The following is a 22,062-nucleotide window of genomic DNA, read 5'->3' as shown; positions in this document are numbered from 1 at the left end:
TTCCGGACATTCTTCTGGACAAAGCCATGGTGGCAGGGCCGAGGCAGAGGTGGTTAGGGGCGATAAGGCCAGGAGGGGAGGGCAGTTGGGGGTGATCAGGCCAGTGGGGGGCAGTTGGGGGCGAGCAGGTTGGCAGGGGGGGCCAGTTGGGGGTGAGCAGGCCAGCGGGAGGGAGCAGATGGGGGCGTGCAGGCCAGCAGGCAGAGTAGTTAGGGGTGATCAGGCAGGCAGGCAGGTGAGTGGTTAGGAGCCAGCAGTCCCGGATTGTGAGAGGGATGTCCGACTGCCAGTTTAGGCCCAATCCCTGTGGGATCACCAGCAGTCGGACATCCCTCGAAGAGTCCCAGATTGAATAGGGTGCAGGCCGGGCTGAGGGACCCCTCCCACACACGAATTTCATACACCGGGCCTCTAGTATTAAATAACTGACAAAGTACTGCTCAGAAATACTAGAGCAAAAATTCAGATTTGGAAACCAAAGTTTGATTTTATTATACTTTCTATCCATGTAAGTATCCTGTCTAATAGAGAAGGAATATACTAATTGACCCTCATGCTATTGCAAAGATGGCGGCGCCCACAGCCAATAAGGAGGGGATATGCTAATTGACTGCCCTGCCCTCAAAGATGGCTGCACCCACAGCCACAAGTTGGCGGCACCCAGTCCCCTCAGCCCCGCTGGTGTGGCAGGCATGCGGAAAGGCTGGGCCTGCCCCGAGGTGGGCCTGGCTGCTCCGTGTGCCTGCCTCCTGAGTCCCCCAGTCCCCTCAGCCCCCAGCTGCCCAGGGCTGGCCCAAGGTGCAGGCAAGCCTTTGATGGCGGCTGCCCAGCTGCACAGGGCTGCCTGAGGCTCAGGTAACCAGGTCCAGCCAAGGCTTGAGCTGCCGGCAGTGGCAGCAGCAGAGGTGTGATGGGGGCATCACTTTCCCTTGATCGCCAGGTTGCCTCCTGCCCCTGAGGGCTCCCAGACTATGAGAAGGGGCAGGCCGGGCTGAGGGACTCCCCTCCAGTGCATGAATTTTCATGTACTGGGCCTCTAGTATACTATATAATAATAAAGTTTGTTCATGTTTCAACCAATGGGAAAGAAGGTTATAAGTTTGGACCAATATGCATCAAACAATGAAAAGCCAGTATATTACAAAAGCTTTTAAAGTTAGATGGACCATTTATAAAGCTACGTTGAATTGAATAAATTACTGAGGTATATCTTGGTGTAATAAAGAAGCAGTGTATTAGAGTCATTCATTCATTCAACCATTCATCCATTTATGCATGTATCTATTCATTTACTTATGACACAATTACCAAGGTTTCTTTTACCTAAACACATTTATTGGTAGGTTAAGCTAAACTTTAAAAAAATGCAGATAAGTTATTAAATCAATGAATTTAAAAATAATTTATCTTCCAAATATTTACTAATAATAACCACTTACATTACTGCAAGCAAAAGCAGTTAACTTCAATTTTGCAAAGACAAATGAAGGATGAAATATATTGAAACCACAAACTTTAATGCGAAAGAACATAGCTCATTACTTTTTTTCCTCTTAGTTTAAATAACTATTTATAATAACTTGAAACAGTCTACTAAATTTATTTAAATAGATATGCAGATAAGAAGTATGCAGCAGTTAAAATGCTCTTAAAAAGCAAAGACCCCCAGGCAGCTTAAAATAAGGGAAGTACACAAAATGATAGAACGTCTTAATTTATTTATACATAACTAATTTTTGAATATCAAACATAACTAATAATTGATTATTTTATACATACCAGAAAAAGGGAGTATTGTATTTTTCTCAAGAAAAATTTGCAGTTTATAATATTAATCATTCACATATTCTTTTAGAAGAAAATTGTTACCTATTCATTGTTAAAATAGCAGAAGTCATTACAAAATTGTTTATCAAAGTGATGAAAAGATCAGGAACAACTTTTACAGAAGATAGACCCTCAAGCAATATTTTAACAAGAGTGAATATATTTCATTCTGTCAATTTCTAGTATGCATGAGTTATGAAGAACTGTACAAAGCCATGCTAAATGGATAGAAGGATGGCTACTTACCAACAGGGCGAGCTGTAGACATTATAATGGTGTGGTGAGAACATAAAAAAGAAATTAAAAGAAAAGAAAATTATCAGAATGCATGATGTGTAATGTTACATTTAAGTATGGACAGTAGAATGATTTCTAGTCATTATTCAAGTATGAACAGAATGTCTGATTTTGATAAAACTGAATGTTATAATGTAATTCTAAGAAAGTAATTTTTTTTGCATGCCAGGATTAACTATAAGCAATTAGAGAGATTTTATGTAAAGTCATATCTTCATCACTTAACTATAGTTATAATTTCAATGTTATTTTTAGCATTAAAAATCCTTGTGGTACTGTAAAGTTAAGAATCTGATGAATATAACTATTCAAGTCACAGATTAGCAAATGTCATGTCAATAAAAGAAGGCCCCACTGTCTGATTTAAATAGCAATTGGATTTTAAGCATGGTTAGTCAGAACCATTATAGGACTACAGAAAAGCCCAGGACACTGCTTTTCAGCCAGTAATAAGTTAAGATCACATCACTTTTCATCCATGGACAGGGCAGATGAAAATATAACAAATAGGTTGGAACATCTTTAGAGATTTCAGCCGAGTAGCTCCCTAACTACTGTTAAGCTTTTTCTTATTTTGGCAGAGGGCAGGAAACAATGACTGACAAGTTGATTCCTGTTCACACTGAAAATGGCTTTCAAACTGGTGCTTCAATAAATTGTTATTTTTATTGTACTGTAACTTTCAATTACTAAAATCAGTGATAATAGGTTGCCTCTATTATTAATGCACAGAAATTATAAGAGACACACATGAGCTTAATAACATTTTTAAAAATTGAATAATGCTAAGTCAACTTAGATAGTAAACCACTTTATATAAAAAGCAATAGGCAAATATAGAACATATGGTACCATTTTTTAAATGAAGAGGAAATATATGTAGTAGCATTTAAAACTTTTACAAAATCATACATTAAAAATATAAATTTATTAGACAAGCATTTCATTCATATCTTAGTGAATGAAGCTCTAATGTATATGAAATGTGACTCTAGAACTGATGGCTAGTTTCATCATGATGATGTTTCATGGGGCATGATGACATAGGTATGGCCTTTCAAACCATGTTTATAGATACTCATTCACTCAACACACACATCATAATACTAACATTGTGCAGTCTCTGACAATACTAGAGTTGCTTTTACGTGAGATCCCTGGTTTTGTAATATTCACAATTAAAAGGGGAGATTAAGACAATTCAAATAAAAATAAAGTAATTATAGTAGCATGAAAATTCTAGCTTAGTGAAACTCTAGTGTGCTCCATTGTCTATGATGGGTTTACTATAGTAACAGGAATAGAAGAATTTGCCCAAGGTACAACAATTTATTTTTGTTTTTTGTTGTTGTAGGGGACACATGAAAATAAAAATCAAGAATAAGACAACAGACTAACATCATAAAGTTGTGGCTTATTCTCACTGATAAGATTTCTGTTAATTTTGCCAATGCCCAATAGAAAAATAACTGTCTTTCATTTTTAAATTTGTATTTTTCAGGTGCCATCCTAAGTTGAATCTCAAACATGATGTTTCCTATATATAGAAACAAAACAGTATTTTGATTCTATGCTATTAAACAGTGATAAAGAAGAAACCTTGGTGAGAAATCATATTTTTAAAGAAAAAAAAAAACACATTTCTTTTTTACTTAGTTTTGGCAAGTTTCAAAAAAATTAAGGAATTATTGCCCTACAAGCAAAATGGTGATTCCAATGAAGTCTTCATTTATGCAAAGCCAATTTGCGCAATTGAAAAATGGGGAAACATTGTGTTTACAAATATGCAGTTTGAGTTAACACATTTTGAAGCTAATTTTAAAAGTATTGTTAGATCACGAATTATTTGATTAGAATATAAATGCTAGGAGGTTTGTTGTCCACCATCACTTCTTTCAAATTTTATGTTTGTCAAGTCAGTAAAAGCCGCTTCTTGCTGTTAAGTTAAATTGTATAGACTATTTTCACCATATTTTTGAAATGGAAAACCAACCGCTGAGTAAGTCACTTTTTCAGATTTTGACTATAAAATTTATTTTCCTTTTCCCCATTTGGCTAAAGTGAACATTGTGGTAAAATTTTAACAGAAACATCACAATAAAATCTCTTGTCTTTGTTAGATAGCAGCATTTAATCCCGGAAAAACAAAACAAAACAAAACCCCAGCAGGTGAATGTTGTCAAAATCAGCAAATTAAAGTAAACTGTGTCCCTGCATTAAACTGATGAAAATAGATGTGGCCTATTGCATCAGAGTTGACCCTGTTCTAATAAAACAAGCAAAGGAGGGACTGAACATTTCATTTATGTGCCTAGAAAAATGAGCACAGAAAAAAAATGTCATAGATACTATTTTTTTCCTGTTAACCTCTTAGCATGAGTAATCCCAACTGCTTTTCCTAATGATAAAAATATTTTAAACAATATTTTATTCTATTTTCTATTGTATTATGGAGATTTTTTTTCTGTGGCCGGTTTGAGGATTCAGTGTTGGATGAGTAATAAATATACACCACACAGATTAAACTGTCTATTCCATCCACAAGACACAGAATAGGGAAGATAACTTTTAAGGTTTGCTGATTTTTTAAAAAATCCCATTAAAAATAAACAACTCTATTAGTTTTGTAAGCTAGCTTTAAATGTCCATGCTTTGTTAAATGAAATGTTAAACCTGAAACTTTCAACAAATTATGAAAGCAATTAGCTGGGAAAGATCTTAAAGCAAACAGAACACTTCAAGTCTCATTCACCCAGGCATTCAAGTATAAAGGAACCCTGCTGCTTCTAGAAACAAACAACTCCTCACATTTTCTCACCATTTGTTTAGTCAGCAAATAGTTTTTGAATGGAACATTTCTTTGTTGCTTGTTTATTTTTCTCCCATTCACTTCAGAAAAAAACAAACAAACTTTGGGGGGAATTTGGTCCAGTGAATTGTTTTTGCAAAGGACTGCCTAGAGAAAAACAAACATGTGCAAATATAAAACCACCTACAGAGAATTCAGGTTAAATATAGTAAAGAGGCTTACAAAAGCTCAGGTTTTGACCATATATAATCAGTATGTATATTCAATTGATATATGATCATAACTTTTTATGATGTTTTACCAATGAGACATGAAAATATTTGTAAGCAACTAGCTTGCCAATTTTGCCTAATGTGTTTTGTATATCAGTTCACATCAAAGTGGGGGGGGAGTAAAATAGATGGAATAGAAATGGAGCAATTGGAAATTATAGAAATTACCAATGTTTTCCAGGTACCCAGAGTGCTTATGTCTCTTGATAATTATCTGGAGGAAGGTGAGGGTTTTCTTTATGATTTGATGCCCAAATTGTAGATCTGACAAAAACTATTTTTCTTACCTGGTGGAAAACAACCAACCCAAATTCCTCTAAACCTTTCTCCTAATCTTATGAAAACTTCTGGGAGCAAAGCTGCACAAGAGTAAGAGGTATGACTAAACAGGGTGAGCAGTAGCTGAGACCTGCAGGAGAGCGTGCAGCCAGCCTCCTTACCAGGAAGGCTGAGAGGAGAAGGTGTCAGGGGAGTGGAAGAAAGATTAAAAGAATGAGCAGGGATGCACTTGCCTGTTTTTGTCTAAAGTTCTTTGAGAGTAAACAATACCACAGACAATGTCTATTCGGCCAGAGTAAGTGTGGCTGTCTGCATGGCACCACTTGGTACCTTGGGCTATGTAATTTACTCATATGGATCAGTGTGCACCACCAGGAAGAGAGCTAATTCATTCTAGTTCACTGTAGGGTTAAGCAACACTTTCCTTCCCTTATAAGCAATTCCAGGGAGTCTATAAAGGAACATTATCCCATGACTGAGAAAGTGCATGACACCCAGAAAGTGAAAGTTATTGCAGGAGGAGCACTGGCTATTTCAATTATTTAAGGCCAGTGAACTTCACAAATCACTCTCTAAATCAGATTTTCTCAATGCGGGAGCTCGTTTGTATTCATTTTTCACCTTTTGAAGCAGTGTTAGTTTTTTGTGTGTTTTTTTCCAGACTGCTTTTTGAATGCTGAAATAAAAAAGAATTTCAAAACAGTACTCTGCAAGTATGAAGTGACAAACTACTAAACTGAAAAACAAAGTACTTTTGAAATTAGCGACAGTTAAAAGCAACAAATAGTTCAAGGCACTGGAAACATGAATATCTATTTTTAAGATTTATTTTAAAATCATGTTAACTATTATTTATTTTTAAAAATTAATTACTTCAAATAATCATCCATTTGAACCCAAATTTGAAAGTAATTTTACCTCAATTAATAATACAGTGTACACAAAATCTATGCCTTTTAATATAATAATAAAACACAGGCTACTATTTTGATGGTGGGTTCACTCACCCATGTAACCAAATATTAGCCTGCTGGTTCAATCATATTACACATCTTAGGTCTCTTACCTCGAACAGTCAGTGTGGCAGAGGCTTCCACTTTTCCAACCCGATTCTCGGCAATACACATGTAAGTGCCTTCATCTATACTCAAGGCCTTTTTAATTCTCAGTGTGTAATCATCTTTGATGTCATATCTGTGTAGAATATAAATTGGTTTTATTAAATAGCCTTGGTTATATTTAGATAACAGTTAATTTTTCTACTCTATTTTGCCTGAAACAAAACAAAACACACACACACACACACACACACAAAACATTCAGCCAAACAGTGCAATGCTTAGATTAAAGGTATTGCTAATAGGATCATTAATTTCATATCTGATCTCCAGGTGCTTGATTATTAATTACCTATTTTTATAGATGTACACAACTCTTTGCCACATCCAAATGTGTTCAAAAAACTGGAAAACATTTATTCACAAAGATAAATGCACCCATATGTTCATTGAAGCATTATTCACAGTGGCCAAGACATGGAGACAACTAAAGTGTCCTTCAATAGAGGATTGGATAAATAGATGTGGTCCATATATACTATGGAATACTACTCAGCCATAATAAAAGATGAAATACTGCCATTTGCAACAACATGGATGGACCTTGAGAATATTATGCTAAAGAAATAAGTCAGTCAGGAAAACCTAAGAACCAAATGATTTCACTCATAGGTGGGGTATAAAACTGAAACTCATAGACAGACAGGAGTGGGGAGATAGTAAAGAGTAAAGGGGGCAAAATATATGGTGATGGAAGATGATTTGACTTTGGGTGGTGGGCACACAATGCAATATACAGATCTTATATTATAGTAATATGCACTTGAAACCTATATGATCCTTTTAACCAATGGCATCCCAATAAATTTTTAAAAAAGAAAAAATCCACAAAAATATTAAATGTTTAATCAATAAGAAGAAATAAAATTTATATTAAGTGTTAAAATAACAACAACAAATTATCAAATGCATTACCAGCACTTTTTTTGGTTACTCTTAGACAACAAGTAGTTCATATTTGAGTTTCTTGGTGACTTATATTCTATCATTTTATAGGTTACTCTGCTTTCAAATGTATAGTTTATTTTTTTAGGTATCTTGAGTATAAGATAGCTCAAATATTTAAAGGGGAAATTTATTTTCTCATTTGTTGGCAAACTGACAAAATAAGCATTGGTTAAAAGAATTAAGAATTTTTATTAAATCAGCAACATTAACTCTTAAAACATCAACATGTCTGGAGTGATCCTGAAAACGCACATGCTCACCTTTCTCAAATGGATCATAATTTCTCTGAAACAATTACTTTTTCCCTAAAACTACACATTTCACAAACAATTAGATGTTAAGTATCTCCACAGGTCCAGTAAATGTGGCCTTTCCTGTATTTCTTTCTGGATAAATTGCTATATGCCCAGTTGTAATCTCATTGATGCTTTACACTATTGCTCTGGGGATTTGGGGAAATATGCATTTTCCCCAGACAGTAAATATCGACTGAGCAATATGATAAATATGAGTAATAATTTCTTACACTTTAAGAGTTCTTTACATTTCACAACAGAATTTAATAGACTGTTTCACAACAATAAATGGACTTCGAGAAAATGCCTACTCCCAAACACCATTTTATAGAATGCTAAGATTGTTGTCTTGAGTTGCAAAAAAAACTGTGACAGTATTTCGGTGACAAGGACATTTATTTTTCTAACACAGAGCAAGGCACCCCTCCCAGCTGATGTGTGTGTTTGCTGTTCTAATTTCATGTGCACTGGGCAGGTGTGCATTTCTCTATTTTGTGTTCATAGTTCTAAAACTCCAGAAAAAAACTGTATCAATATTTTTCTCAATATGAATCTAAAACCAAATGTAATCCTTAGAGGTTCATAATGTGTTAACTAACACAGACACACTTTAAAATTATTATGTTATTAAACAATCTAATATACTTAAACTTTGCCCTGATTTACTCTTATACTGTTTTTACATAGTTGAGAATGAATTTTAAATAACTGGATTATATTTTGGTAGAAAACAGCTACTTTTTACACATGGTATAATGTTATATATGTTCAACATGTAGGAGGTATCATCTGACTTTAATTAAAAATAGAAAAAAAAAAGAAATAAATGAAAAAAACATTAGTAGTGAGGAAACCCTAATAGAAACGGGGTGATTTTGATTGTGAAATCTGCCAGTCTCAGACTTGTATAAATGCAGTTATTGTTGCCAGGTTTGATTAATGACAGTTGTACAATCATGTGCTGACAGTCCCCACCATAAAGATACCCTTTTTCCTGATATGAAACACTGCTGAAAAATGCAACCCAATCAGATTTGGCCGCTGGACAACATGTGCCATCATCACTGTACCGTAAATGGAGATTGATTGGTAACCAGCTGTGAAAAGAAGCTCTGGTTTTGTGTTGTTCTACCCCCCTCCCCCCGCAATGGAAAAAAGAAAAAGAAAACTGAATTGTGTCAAAACCATTACCATCTGTTGTTCAGCTAAATAATAAACAAAACAAAATAAGTCAAATAAATGCATTTTAATACTTAAAACAACACTTTGTATGCAAGTTTCTATTTGTGTGTGATCTTAAAAGTGTTTCAAAAGAGAAAATATTACTCATTTTTTAAAGAAACAGAGTACTACATTTTAAAAACACTTCCAAATTGAAATGAAATAATCGATTTTAATTCTTCCTCCTAAAGAAACTTTCTCTTTTGGGAATGTTTCTTATAAATCTAAATTTACTTTGAAAATATCAAACAAGATTTGAAAAACGGATAAATTTTTATAACATAAACACATTTCATACTTTTCTCTCACTTTGCAATCCCCAATGCACATTCAACTTCTAGGGTAGAAACTTCTCATGATTTCCTGGCTTTTGTGGATATAATTTGGGGACTTCTCCCTCCAAGTTTTCCACAGTGGCTTTAGAATTTGGGAGGAAAAAAGGACAAAAAATAGACTACAAATTCTGTTAGAAAGCGAAATGTTACCATGCTCAGTTCAAGCCTGTGTATCTCATTGCCTTGTTTGGATTCCATGAGAGCTCTACACTAATAAAACTCCCTGAATGGCCATTTTCATCTCAAAAGCACCTTTGTTTTTCATGGAAGTAAATTTATTTTCTCAACATTTTTAGTTTTTGAAATCACCTACTACTTCTTGCTATAAGATGCCTGACTCCAATTCTCAAACAAGTGTTTTAATTTAGCACTTAAAATGTTATTGCCTATCTGCTCTATTAATCATTAAGTTGGCCAATAGGAAAAAGTATGAATTTAACCAGGAAATATTTAATGTCTATACAAATAAATGTGTCTTTTTTTAAGGGAGACTTGAGAAGTTTGTTTTCAATTTTCAAAAGACTTGCTGTCAATCTAAATAGCTGACGATCACCTTCTACCTTTTAGACTCTTTCAGACAATAAATGCCTGCAGTTATAGGCATCACATAGGTACATAATTCAATAAAAAGTTAACTATGGAGCTTTATATGGAAAGGTCACAATGTTTATTGTCTATCTTATAAAGAGTAATTTTTAGGATAAAAATCATATACTAATCTTATAAAATCATTCATGGATAATTAAAGACACACCCTTAAACTAATGGAGGCCATGGTGTGAATTATAGTAGATATGGAAATGCATCCATTTAGAAGTTAGTGATGATGTTATTTCTATTAGTCAAAAAAGCCCATTTTAACAATTCACAACTTTGAATCAAGGTACTCTTCTACATAACATAAACGTTCTCAGAGAAATGTAAACCTTTTGCCTCTTTCAGTCTTGACAGCTGAAAATAGGAAAAAGTTGTCAATTTTCCTGAAATAATTTTCCTGCTCACAGTTTTTCAATCAAAATCTTTGCACAAACAATACTTGTTACTAAAACTCATGTAAGTGCTTCTTGGCAACCTAAATATCAGGTGATATATTTTTAATCTTTAATATTTAAGGTATATCCTAAAGTTAAGCTCTTAAATTACAATTGAGGTCTGGGATCTTCAAATACACAAAATCAACCATTAGTATTTTGCTGGCAAAGGGATACTGAGTCAAGTTTACTATACATTGTAGCCAGTCTGGGTCACATTCTTTTTTTAATTTACTGTTATAATGCAGGTTAGTGTTTACCATTTGGGTAAATAAATCTTTACCTATTCTTTCCGTTAGGTCACAAGCATTTCTGGGCAGGGCAACTAAGAGCAATATAAAATACAGATATCCCTTTAAAAATGAAAATTAATGTAATATTCATTGAAAAAAAAGGTAACAAAAATCTTGGGAGAGATTTGTATGGAAATAACAAGAGTCAAGGTGGTGTCTGAAAAGAACTTGCTATTCTGTTCTGGAAGCCTCTACTGTAAGCCAAAGTGAACCTTGATGATACTCTAACTCTGTCTTAAATAACCAAACTACTCATAATTCTCACTGAGTTGTGTGTATTTGTCATCCAGATGCTTGCACATCCTTATAACCATTACTCTGAATTCTTTCTCTGACAAATTACTTGCCTCCATTTCATTTCATTCCTTTTTCTGATGATTCCTCTTTTTCTTTCCTTTAGCTCTCATATCTTTCCTTAAATGCTATCCTGCTACCTCCAACCCTTGCCAGCCTGACCCATAGATGGAAAACTCCTCTGCTAGACCTCCCTTTAGCACAACTGAGGGAGCAGGATATTTTCCAACTAAAAAGCTATGAGAAAACAAATAAGGGAAAAAATTGTTTTAAAACATCCACAATTGGATAACAATAGTTGACATAATGAAGTGCAGATTTCAGATCACTAGGTAGTTAGGCCCAATGACGACAGCCAGACAGCAGGACACCCACCACCTTGCAACCAGAGCCTGTCTTTGGAGTTTGAGAAATTAAACCAAACTGTAGCTGAGAGCAGAGGCCTCCCAGAAAGGCCAAAGCATCCTGCTCACCCAGAAACTAAAAGTGCCTGCAAGTTTTAATCAGTGTAGGCTGTGGCTATCTTTTGTGTGTCCCTGTCTCTCCCATCTTCTACAACTATGACAGGCAATAGAGACTCCGGGGATTCATTATCTTGGCAAATTTGGGGACTTCACAGCCTGTTGTCCTTAGTCGCTACCTGTTTTCATCTTCTGTCATGTTCTTTCATTTTTCACCTTTTCTGCAGTGAGCTTCATCACTCTCATATAATTGCTCACAAAATTTTTGTAGTCACGTCTACAAAACTTTTCACTCTGCCTTTTTAACTATCTGCTCACTGATTTGTAAACCTCCCTTATCCTCTATCTTCTCAGATTTTTAACCTCACCTCCATGCCTTAATGGAAATCTGGCTCTTTTCTGAGTGTTGTGGAAGGGTGGGGATAGAGGGGAGGTGAAAGAAACCTCCCAGCCATGACAAACAATTATTCAGTGCCTGAGACATAGTAAATAAATATTTTAAGTGAGTTACTTATCTTCTCTCACAAAAAATAAAACAAAGCAAAACAAAACAAAGTCTTATTCAGTTGAATTCCTATCATGCCATCCAGTTTTAAATAGATTCTTTACAATTTATTTTTCTTTAGAAAATATAATAACTAATAGGACCTTCATCATAGGGCTTTTTAAAGCATTAAATGAGTTAATCATTTTAGAGTGTTGAGACTTAAACTTGGCATACAATAAATACCCAATAAATACCAACTGAAATTTTCCATAACTGCACCTCACTTCAATTATTTTTCATCCTCCAGTGATATTGTCTCCATCTCCCTTTGGTCATTGTCTCATAGCAGGATCCTAGACTTTATACTCAACTGGAATGGCTCTACCTTTAAAATCTGAATTTTATAGATACAGAGGCAAAGAAGCATTGAACAGACTGTCAAACTGCAGTGGGAAGGCAGGGGAGGTTGCCGGGGGGGGCGGGGGGTTGGTTGTAAGAGATCAACCGAAGGACTTGTATGCATGCATATAAGCATAACCAATGGATACAAGACACTGGGTGAAGGCAGGTAAAGGCATGTACTTGGGAGTAGGGGAGGCCAGGGGGAGGTCAATGGGGAAAAAAAAAAAAGGAGACATATGCACTACTATTTCTAATACTTAAAACAATAAAAAATAAAATAAAATAAAATAAAAGGCAAATAAATAAATAAATAAATAAAATCTGAATTTTAAATGTCTGATCCTACCATAACCGTGAATGTTTCCTACTGTTTTAATTTGTTTACAAACAGAATTCTTCCACCATTTCTACCAATCTTACATCATTACTTATTTCTCTATTCTACTTAACTTTTATGATCCATAAGTCGCTTGCCAATATCCTGTTTTATTGTGCCATTGCTTTTCTGTTGAATTTGCCTAGCAAAACCCCAAGTATTAATATAATACTTTACTATCTTCTTTATATTATAAAGAATAGATTAATAAATGTTCAATTAATCTTTGACTGACTCTCTGGAGAGAAGTCCAAGCTTACAAACCTGGCCTGTGTGTTCTTCCTGTACGGGACTCTGTTCACCTTTCCAGTCCCATCTTGCCCCACCATCTACCTTTCACTCAAGCCCTCAAATGTACTCTGGAATTGGCAGGCACTCTACTGTCTCTGCGTCTCTGCAGATGTTATGCCCTCTCACCTAGACCTTTCTCCATACCTACCAAACCCTTTCTCCCTTTAGCCTAACTTCTACTCGTCATCTTTTTCATTTCAAAGCATTTTCTCTGTGTTCAATCTCTTCCAATCATTGGCTATTACCACAATTAACATTACATTGCATATGGTCCTGGAGCAAAGTATACTTCAGAAGAGATACTAACCTAATGAGAATAGCCTTGCTCATGGCTATCCTTTTCCCATGTATGGTTTAGTCTAGAAACCACAAATACACTTGTTGTCTAGAGAAAGAAATTCAATTTTGAGCAGCAGCGTTAATAAAAAAAGTGAGGTCCCAAAAGTGTAGATAAAACCTAATGTCAAGATAAAGTGTATATTATGAAAATATATATATATTTCATCACTGATAATCCTTGAATAATATGAAACATTAACATCAAAGGCTTCACATGACAATTTTATAATTACAACTTTATATATATATATACTAGAGGCTTGATGCACGAAATCCGTGCATGGCAGGGGCGGGGGTTCAGCCCAGCCTGTACCCTCTCCAATCCGGGACCCCTCAGGGGATGTCCGACTGCCGGTTTAGGCCCCATCCCTGCAGGACTGGGCCTAAACCGGCAGTCGGACATCCCTCTCGCAATCTGGGACCTCTGGCTTCTAACTGCTCACCTGCCTGCCTTCCTGATCGCCCCTAACCACTCTGCATGCCTACTGATGCCCCTGACTGCTCCCCTGCCTGCTTGATTGCCCCTAACCACCTCTGCTTTGGCACTCGCCACTGTGGCTTTTTCTGGAAGAACATCCGAAAGGATGTCCAGAAGACATTCAGTCTAATTAGCATATTACCCTTTTATTAGTATATATATATGTATGTGTATATATATATGTATAATAAATTACTTCAATTAGTTCAGAATTGTTCATACATTCACATGATTATTTTACAATAATTATTTACCATTGAAGGTATTACATATGTCCCCTTTTTCCCCCATTGACCCCATCCAGACCACCCCTGCCCCCGCCCCCCACACCAGGCCTTCAGCACCCTATTGTCTGTGTCCATAGGTTATGCAAATATGCATGCAAGGTCTTTGGTTGATTACCTCCCACCCACCCACCTTTCCCTGCCTTCCCTCTGAGATTCTGCATTCTGTTCCATGCTTCAAGTCTCTGGATCCACTAGGTTCATCAGTTTATTTTGTTAATTAGATTACACATATGAGTGCAATCATGTGATACTTGTCTTTCTCTGACTTATTTCACTTAGCATGATACTCTCCAGGTCCTTCTATGCTGTCTCAAAGGGTAAGAGATTCTTCATTTTTACTGCTGCATAGTATTCCATGGTATAAATGTACCACAGCTTTTTTATCCACTCATCTACTGATGGGTCTTTGGGATGTTTTCAGATCTTAGCTATTGTAAATTGTGCTGCTATGAACGTAAGGGTGCATACATTCTTTCTGATTGATGCTTTGGGTTTCTTAGGATATATTCCTAGAAGTGGGATCACTGGATCAAATGGCAGATCCATATTTAATTTTTTGAGGAAACTTCATTCTGTTTTCCATAATGGTTGCACCAGTCTGCATTCTCACCAGCAGTGTACTAGGGTTCCCTTTTTTCCACATCCTAGCCAGAACTTGTCATTTTTTGATTTGTTGATGATAGTCATTCTGAGAGGTGAAAGATGGTACCTCATTGTCCTTTTGATTTGCATCTCTCATATGATTAGGGACTTTGAGAAGTTTTCCATATGTCTCTTGACTATCTGTATGTCCTCTTTGAAGAAGTGTCTATTTAGGTCCTTTGACCATTTTTAATTGGATTCTTTGTCTTCCTTTTATTAAGTTGTGTGAGTTCCTTATATATTTTAGATATTAACCCTTTATCAGATGTATCATTGTCAAATTTGTCCTCCCATACAGTGGGCTCTCTTTTTGTTTTGTTGATAGTTTCTTCTGCTGTGCAGAAGCCTTTTTATTTTGATATAGTCCCATTTGTTTATTTTCTCCTTAGTCTCCTTTGCCTTAGGAAATGTATCTGTAAACATATTGCTATGATAGATGTCTGAGATTTTGCTGCCTATGTTTTTTTCTAGGATTTTTATGGTTTCATGACTTACACTTAAGTCCTTTAGCCATTTTGAGTTTATTTTTGTGTATCGTGTAAGTTGGTGGTCTAGTTTCATTTTTTTTGCATATATCTGTCCAATTTTCTCAACACCATTTATTGAAGAGACTGTCTTGACTCCACTGTATGCTCTTGCCTCCTTTGTCAAATATTAATTGAGCATAATGGCTTGGGTCAATTTCTGGGTTCTCTGTTCTGTTACTTTGCTCTATATGCCTATTCTTGTGCTAGTACCAGGCTGTTTGATTATGGTGGCTTTGAAGTATAACTTGAAATATGGTATTGTGATCCTTCCCACTTTGTTTTTCTTTCTCAAAATTGCTGCAGCTATTCGAAGTCTTTTTTGATTCCACATAAATTTTTGGAGTATTTGTTCTAGGTCTGTGAAATATGCTGTTAATATTTTAATAAGGATTGCATTGAATCTGTATATGGCCTTGGATAGTATGGACATTTTAATGATGTTGAGTCTAGCAATCCATGAACATATTCTTCCACTTGATTATATCTTCTTCTATCTCCTTTTCAACGTCCTGTAGTTGTCTGAGTACAGGTCTTTTGCCTCTGTGGTTAAGTTTATTCCTAAGTATCTTAATTTTTTTGTTGCAATGGTAAATAGGATTGTTTTTTGTTTTTTGTTTTTTTAGTTTCTCTTTCTGACAATTCATTATTGGTATATAAAAAAGCCATTGATTTTTTTATCCTGCTACATTGCCAAATTCCTTTATTAAATCTAGTAGTTTTTTGGTGGAATTTTTAGGGTTTTCTATTTACAATATTATGTCATCTGCGAATAATGAGAGTTTTACTTCCTCCTTTCCCATTTGGATGCCTTTTATATCTTCTTGTCTGATCACTGTGGCTAGGACTTCCAGTACTGTGTTGAATATGAGTGGTGAAAGTGGACATCCTGTCTTGTTTCTGTTCTTATGTGAATGCTTTTAGTTTTTGCCCATTAAGTATGATATGGCCTATAGGTATGTTGTATATGGCCTTTATCATGTTGAGACATGCTCCCTATATTCCCACTTTGCTGAGATTTTTTATCTAAACTGGGTGTTGGATTTAGTCCAGTGCTTTTTCTGCATCTATTGATATGATCGTGTGATTTTTGTCTTTCAGTTTGTTTATGTGATGTATCATGCTTATTGATTTGTGAATATTGTACCAGCCTTGCATCTCTGGAATAAAATCCACTTGGTCATGGTGGATGATCTTTCTAATATATTGCTGGATGTGATTTGCTAATATTTTGTTGATGATTTTAGCATCTATGTTCATTAGGGATATTGGCCTATAATTCTCTTTCTTTGTAGTGTCCTTATCTGGTTTTGGAATTAGGATAATGCTGGCCTCATAAAAAGAGTTTGGAAATGTTCTTTTCTCTTGAATTTTCTGATATAGTTTGAGGAGTATAGGTGTTAGTTCTTCTTTGACTGTTTGATAAAACTCCCCTATGAAGCCATCCGGTCCTGAGCTTTTGTTTGCTGGTAGTTTTTTTGATTATTGCTTGCATTTCATCAGTTATTAATGGTCTATTCAGGTTTTCTGATTTCTCCTGATTAAATTTTGGGAGATTGTAATTTTATAGGAATTTGTTTATTTCATCCACCTTGTCCAGTTTATTGGCATATAGTTGCTCATAGTATTTTCTTACAATCCTTTGTATTTCTGTGGTGTCAGTGGTTACTTCTCCACTTTCATTTCTGATTTTATTTATTTGTATCCTCTTTCTTTGTTTCTTGATGAGCCTCCTAATGGTTTATCAAGTTTGTTTATCCTTTCAAAGAACCACCTCTTGGTTCTGTTGATTTTTTTTGTATTATTATTATTATTATTATTATTATTATTTAGTCTCTATGTTATTTATTTCTGCTCTAATCTTTATTTATTTCCTTCCTTTTACCCACTCTGGGCTTTGCTTGTTCCTCTCTTCCTAGTTCTTTAAATTGTAGGGTTAAATAGTTTATTGCTGATTTTTCTTGTTTTATGAGGTAGGCCTGTAGTGCTTTGAACTTCCCTCTCAGAATGGCTTTTGCTGTGTCCCAGAGATTTTGGGTTATGTGTTCACTTTCATTTGTTTGAAGGAAATTTTTTATTTATTTCTTGATCTCATTGGTAACCTATTCATTGTTTAATAGCATGCTGTTTAGCCTCCATGTGTCTGAATGTTTTTAGGTGTTTCTACTGTAATTGATTTCTAATTTTATTCCACTGTGATCTGAGAAGATGCTTGATATGATTTCAATCTTCTTGAACTTGTAAAGACTTGTTTTGTGTCCTAACATGTGGTCTATCTTTGTGAATGATCCATGTGCAATTGAGAAGAATGTATATTCTGCTGGTTTGGGGTGAAATGTTCTATAAATGTCTATTAAATCCATCTGTTCCTTTAGAGTTACTTAAAGTGTGTCCAAAGTGTTTCCTTGTTTATTTTTTGTCTGGAATATCTATACACTGAAGTCAGCAGGTATTAAAATCCCCTACTATGACTGTATTGTTGTCAATCTCTCAAAGTCCACTAGACTTTACATTATATATATTGGTAACCTATATATATATATTTAGGTACTCCTATATTGGTTGCATATATGTTTACAGGATTATATCCTCTTGTTGGATCAATCCCTTTATTATTATGTAGTGATCTTTGTTGTGTCTTGTGATGGCCTTCATTTTAAAGTCTATTTTGTTGGATATGAGTATTGCTATTCGAGCTTTTTTTTCTTTTCCATTTGCATGGGAAAAAATTTTTCTATCCCTTCACTCTCATGCTGTGTGAGTCTTTTGTTCTGAGGTGGGTCTCTTGTAGACAGCACATAGTTGGGTCATGTTTTTGTATCATTCAGTTACCCTTTTCGGAATTCCTTTTGACGGGAGCATTTAATCCATTTACATTTAGGGTTATTATTGATAGGTATTTATTTAGTGACATTTTAATTCTTTATGCATAGGTTTCTCTCTCTATTTCTTCTTCTCATTACAGCAGTCCCCTTAGAATTTTGTGCAATGCTGGCTTGGTGGTGATGTACTCCTTTAGACTTTTTTTTTTGTCTTTGAAGCTCTTCATTTGACCTTCTATTTTGAATGATAGCCTTGCTGGATATAGTAAACTTGGTTTCAGATCCTTGCTTTCCAATACCTTGAGTATTTCATGAAATTCTTTTCTGGCCTGTAGAATTCCTAATGAGAAATCAGGTGTCAGCCTTATGGGAACTCCTTTGTAGGTGTATAGGTCTGTTTGGGTTCTTCTTGTTTGGGGTTTTCTGTGCCTCCTGAACTAGTGTGACTTTTTCCTTTACCAGGTTTGGGAAGTTTTCTGCCATTATTTTTTCAAACACATTCTCTATCCCTTTCTCCCTTTCTGCCTCTTCTGGCACATCTGCTGTTCTAATATTGTTAGGTTTCACATTGTCCCACAGCTCCCTTAAGCTGTCCTCCTGTTTTTTAATTGTTTTTCTCTTATTTCTCTGATTGAGTGATTTTTTTCAACCCTGTCTTCTAATTCATTGATTTGATCAACAGCTTCCCCTAATCTGCTGTGTATTCCTTCCAATGTGTTTTTTGTATTATGTCACTCTTCATTTCTGACTGTTCTTTTTTCATAGTTACTATATCTTTTTTCATGCTATTGAGCATCTTTACCATAATTACTCTGAACTCTGTTTCAGATAAATTTTTTTATCTTTGTTTCATTTATCTCTTCTTCTGGAGAATTATCTTATTTTTTCATTTGGGGGTTGTTTCTTTGTCTCCTCTTCTCTGTTTGGATTTGTGACTATGTATTAGGTAGATCCTCTATGCCTCTCAATCTCTAGTGCAGGACAGTGTCAAACTCAGTTTCTGACTAAGTAGATCAGGCAAAGATTCAAAGGTTCCAGAGACCACCTCTGCCTACAGACTGAAAGAATTCTGACTTGAATTGTCCCCAGCCAATTGTCCTCAGGTGTGGTGAGAGTTTTTTCAACAAGGTGGGGTCCTTGCTTCTGCCTGGAAGCTAACTGTTATTTTTAGTCTCTTAAGTGGCCTCAGGGCAAGGTGTTTTCCAAAAGTCTTTCTCTCCCCCGCCCCCCCCCCCCCCCCCCCGCCACTGGCAAGGCAAATATCTGTGTGGGAAAGATGTCCTCCACTGAGTGAGGGAATGACTCAGCACAGGAAACTGGGGGGGGGGGGGGGGGCGGGCGCGGAGCCGAGGTTTGCCATCTCACTGATACTCCTTTCTAGATAAGGCAATAAAAAAAAACTGTTATCTTCAAAGTCTGATTTTTTAACTATATTTGATTATTTTAGGGGAGTGATGCCCAGGCTTATCTTTTCCACCAAATAAGGGATTCTTGACCTCAGTACTGCTCAGATTATTATTTGCTATGGAAGTTGTCCTGTGCATACTTAGTCTCTCACCAGTGGATGTCAGTAGCACCTGATCCCCAAATATGGTAACTGACAATGTCTCCAGTTATTGCCATAAGTCTCTCTGGGAGTGGGAGTAGCAAAATTAGCTCCAGACAAGAACCACTGTCCTAAATGTAAATCTAGTGAGCACCACATTCCAGATAGAGTACTGGATATTTGAGATTAAAGATAAATATGGCAAAAATTGTTGAGGATACAGAAATAAATAATGGTTGAGGATACAGAAATAAAATAAATAATTTTAGCACTATTTTCTCTTAATTACACGGACATACAAAAAATAAAATAGCCAATGGCTGTAGAGGGAATGAAGGGTGTTCCAGGTTCAAAAAGGGGAATGAACAGGGGTTTGAATCCAGTTTTGCTAACCTCAGATCCTGTGATCTTAAGTATGTTGCTTATTGTTTCTAAGCTTTAATTACTCCTCTGTTAAAGAATGGATTCATACTTTAAGGTTGTTGGAAAGATTAATTATAAGCCATGTAAATGCCTAGCATAAAACTAGTGAGTCCTCAAGAAAATTAAAGTTTTGTTATTATTTTAATATTATGTCCTTTAAAATGAATTATTTCAGTGTACTAATAGTTAAGAGAGTGGACTTAAGGGCTAAAATGCTTGGGTTCAAATCTCTCTCTACCACTTAAATTTGCCCCTTAGATTCTTCATTTGTAAAATAAGGATTGTAAGAGAAACTTTCATAAAGCAATTGTGAAGATTAAATCAACTTGCATGTGAAGCACGTATAGGTATTAGCTATTTCTTCCATAGTTAATAAATTTTAAGATATACATGGTTCAAATTTCAAAATCTCTGAAATTAGAAATCATTCTCCATAGATGGCATGTCACAGTTGATTTGCATTTTTTTCTCTAACCATGACAAAATATACTGTAGGATCTCACAAAGAACTCTGAATTGGATTCAGTGACATGATATTATTATATGTTTAAAAATAATTAGGCTAAACAAATCTTGTATTTCTCTCTTTATTAAATACAACACCTTTCATCCAGGCACTTAAATGATAAACTTCAGTATTACTTTTAACCTCTTTTTTCACATAAACCCTGATATGCAATCAATTTCCACCTACAAAATAAAGCTTTCCATTGTTCTGCCACTTGAATTACTAAGCATGATCGTATATTCACAGGAAATACCCCAATTTCATTCCCTAACTACCTTTTAAGTAACTTTCTAATATGTATGTTTACCTCCAAACTTTCTCTACTCCAACTTACCCTATATGTAAATATGAGATTCAATTTTCTAAACATAGAGGCAAGGATACATTTCTATTCAATGTGCTTCTTGAATTCCCATTTCATAGTTTGTTCAGTGTAAACACTTGGAATTAGAGGCTTTCATAACAAAGCCTCAGCTAACCTTGCTGCCCTTAAGTGCCACTCCTCTACGGTGAAGGCAAACTGAACCACTAATCACTGGCTTACATATTCCATCACTGAAGCATTTTCCTTTTGCTTCCATCTCTGTCTCTTTAAACAGTCTTCTCTGCAGTTCCACTTACAGGAATTCTCCTTTCCAGACCCATCTCCAGGTCACATGGGACTAAAGTTGCTTTTGTTTTCTAAAACCCAAAAGAGTCTTGTATATCATAGTTTCAATGTAGTTTGCCTTATTTAATAAATAAGGGAATATGTATTTCATACCCTCTACTAAAATACTCCAAAACATAAAAAAAATCTTTTTTATGTGTTGCGATATCAATACATAAAAATGTCTAGTAAATATGTCTAATTATTTTGAAGTAATTCTTGAAATGTAATATTAATTTGAGATAATTATGTAGTAATTGTGGGTTGAAAAGCTATTATGGTATCTTTTGTGATTGTAAGAGTCTTGCTATTAAGAATGATCAGTAAAATTTCTACATTGAGTTCTTGTCACATGATGATTCACCTTTTCAGAAGGGACTTCTAGTATTTTAATTTTTTGATAAGTGCCCCTAGGGCAACCCCCACCTCTAAATATGGCCTTTTAGAATCAAGCACCAATGAATTAATATTATGTAACAAATGAAGTAGAGTTCACCAATAATTGATTCTACTGTATGGAGAGTGGTGCATTCTTACGATACTTTGAAAGTACCTGTTCTCTTTTATCTTTGACAACTGTATCTTCTTCACACATTAACTAATATATAAACCTCATCCATCATGCCATTGTAATACTGAGTCTTAAATTATTCTGTCTTGTTGTTTTTTTTAATAACAGTTGACTAAAATAGCTGGACTGAACAGCAACTTTGCAAAAAGAAATAATAATAATAATAATAATAATAATAATACCACCACATTGGTAGAAATATGAAGCTTGGAACTCAGTCCTGCCTACCAGTTCAT

General features: G+C 35.3%; 1 protein-coding gene across 15 annotated transcripts in view; it reads right to left on the bottom strand.

Annotated features, from left to right (window-relative positions):
• The window catches only part of ROBO2 (roundabout guidance receptor 2), a gene marked incomplete at its 3' end in the record, with an annotated part of 1,552,622 nt that overhangs the window by 149,158 nt on the left and 1,381,402 nt on the right, over positions 1-22,062 (bottom strand). For 6 of the 15 annotated variants that reach the window (XM_080654547.1, XM_080654550.1, XM_080654552.1 and 3 more), the window contains exon 6: positions 6,551-6,678. In XM_080654547.1, coding sequence (XP_080510673.1) covers positions 6,551-6,678 — 128 coding nt within the window. Of the gene's footprint in view, positions 1-2,073; positions 2,086-6,532; positions 6,679-22,062 lie in introns of all 15 variants that reach the window. The other 9 variants (XM_080654546.1, XM_080654556.1, XM_080654555.1 and 6 more) reach the window with 2 other exon arrangements.

The sequence above is a fragment of the Plecotus auritus genome, assembly GCF_963455305.1.
Source record: "Plecotus auritus genome assembly, chromosome: 2".
NCBI classification, from domain to species: domain Eukaryota; kingdom Metazoa; phylum Chordata; class Mammalia; order Chiroptera; family Vespertilionidae; genus Plecotus; species Plecotus auritus.
Note: the sequence above shows the minus strand (reverse complement) of the source record. Positions and strands in the feature narration are given on the sequence as shown.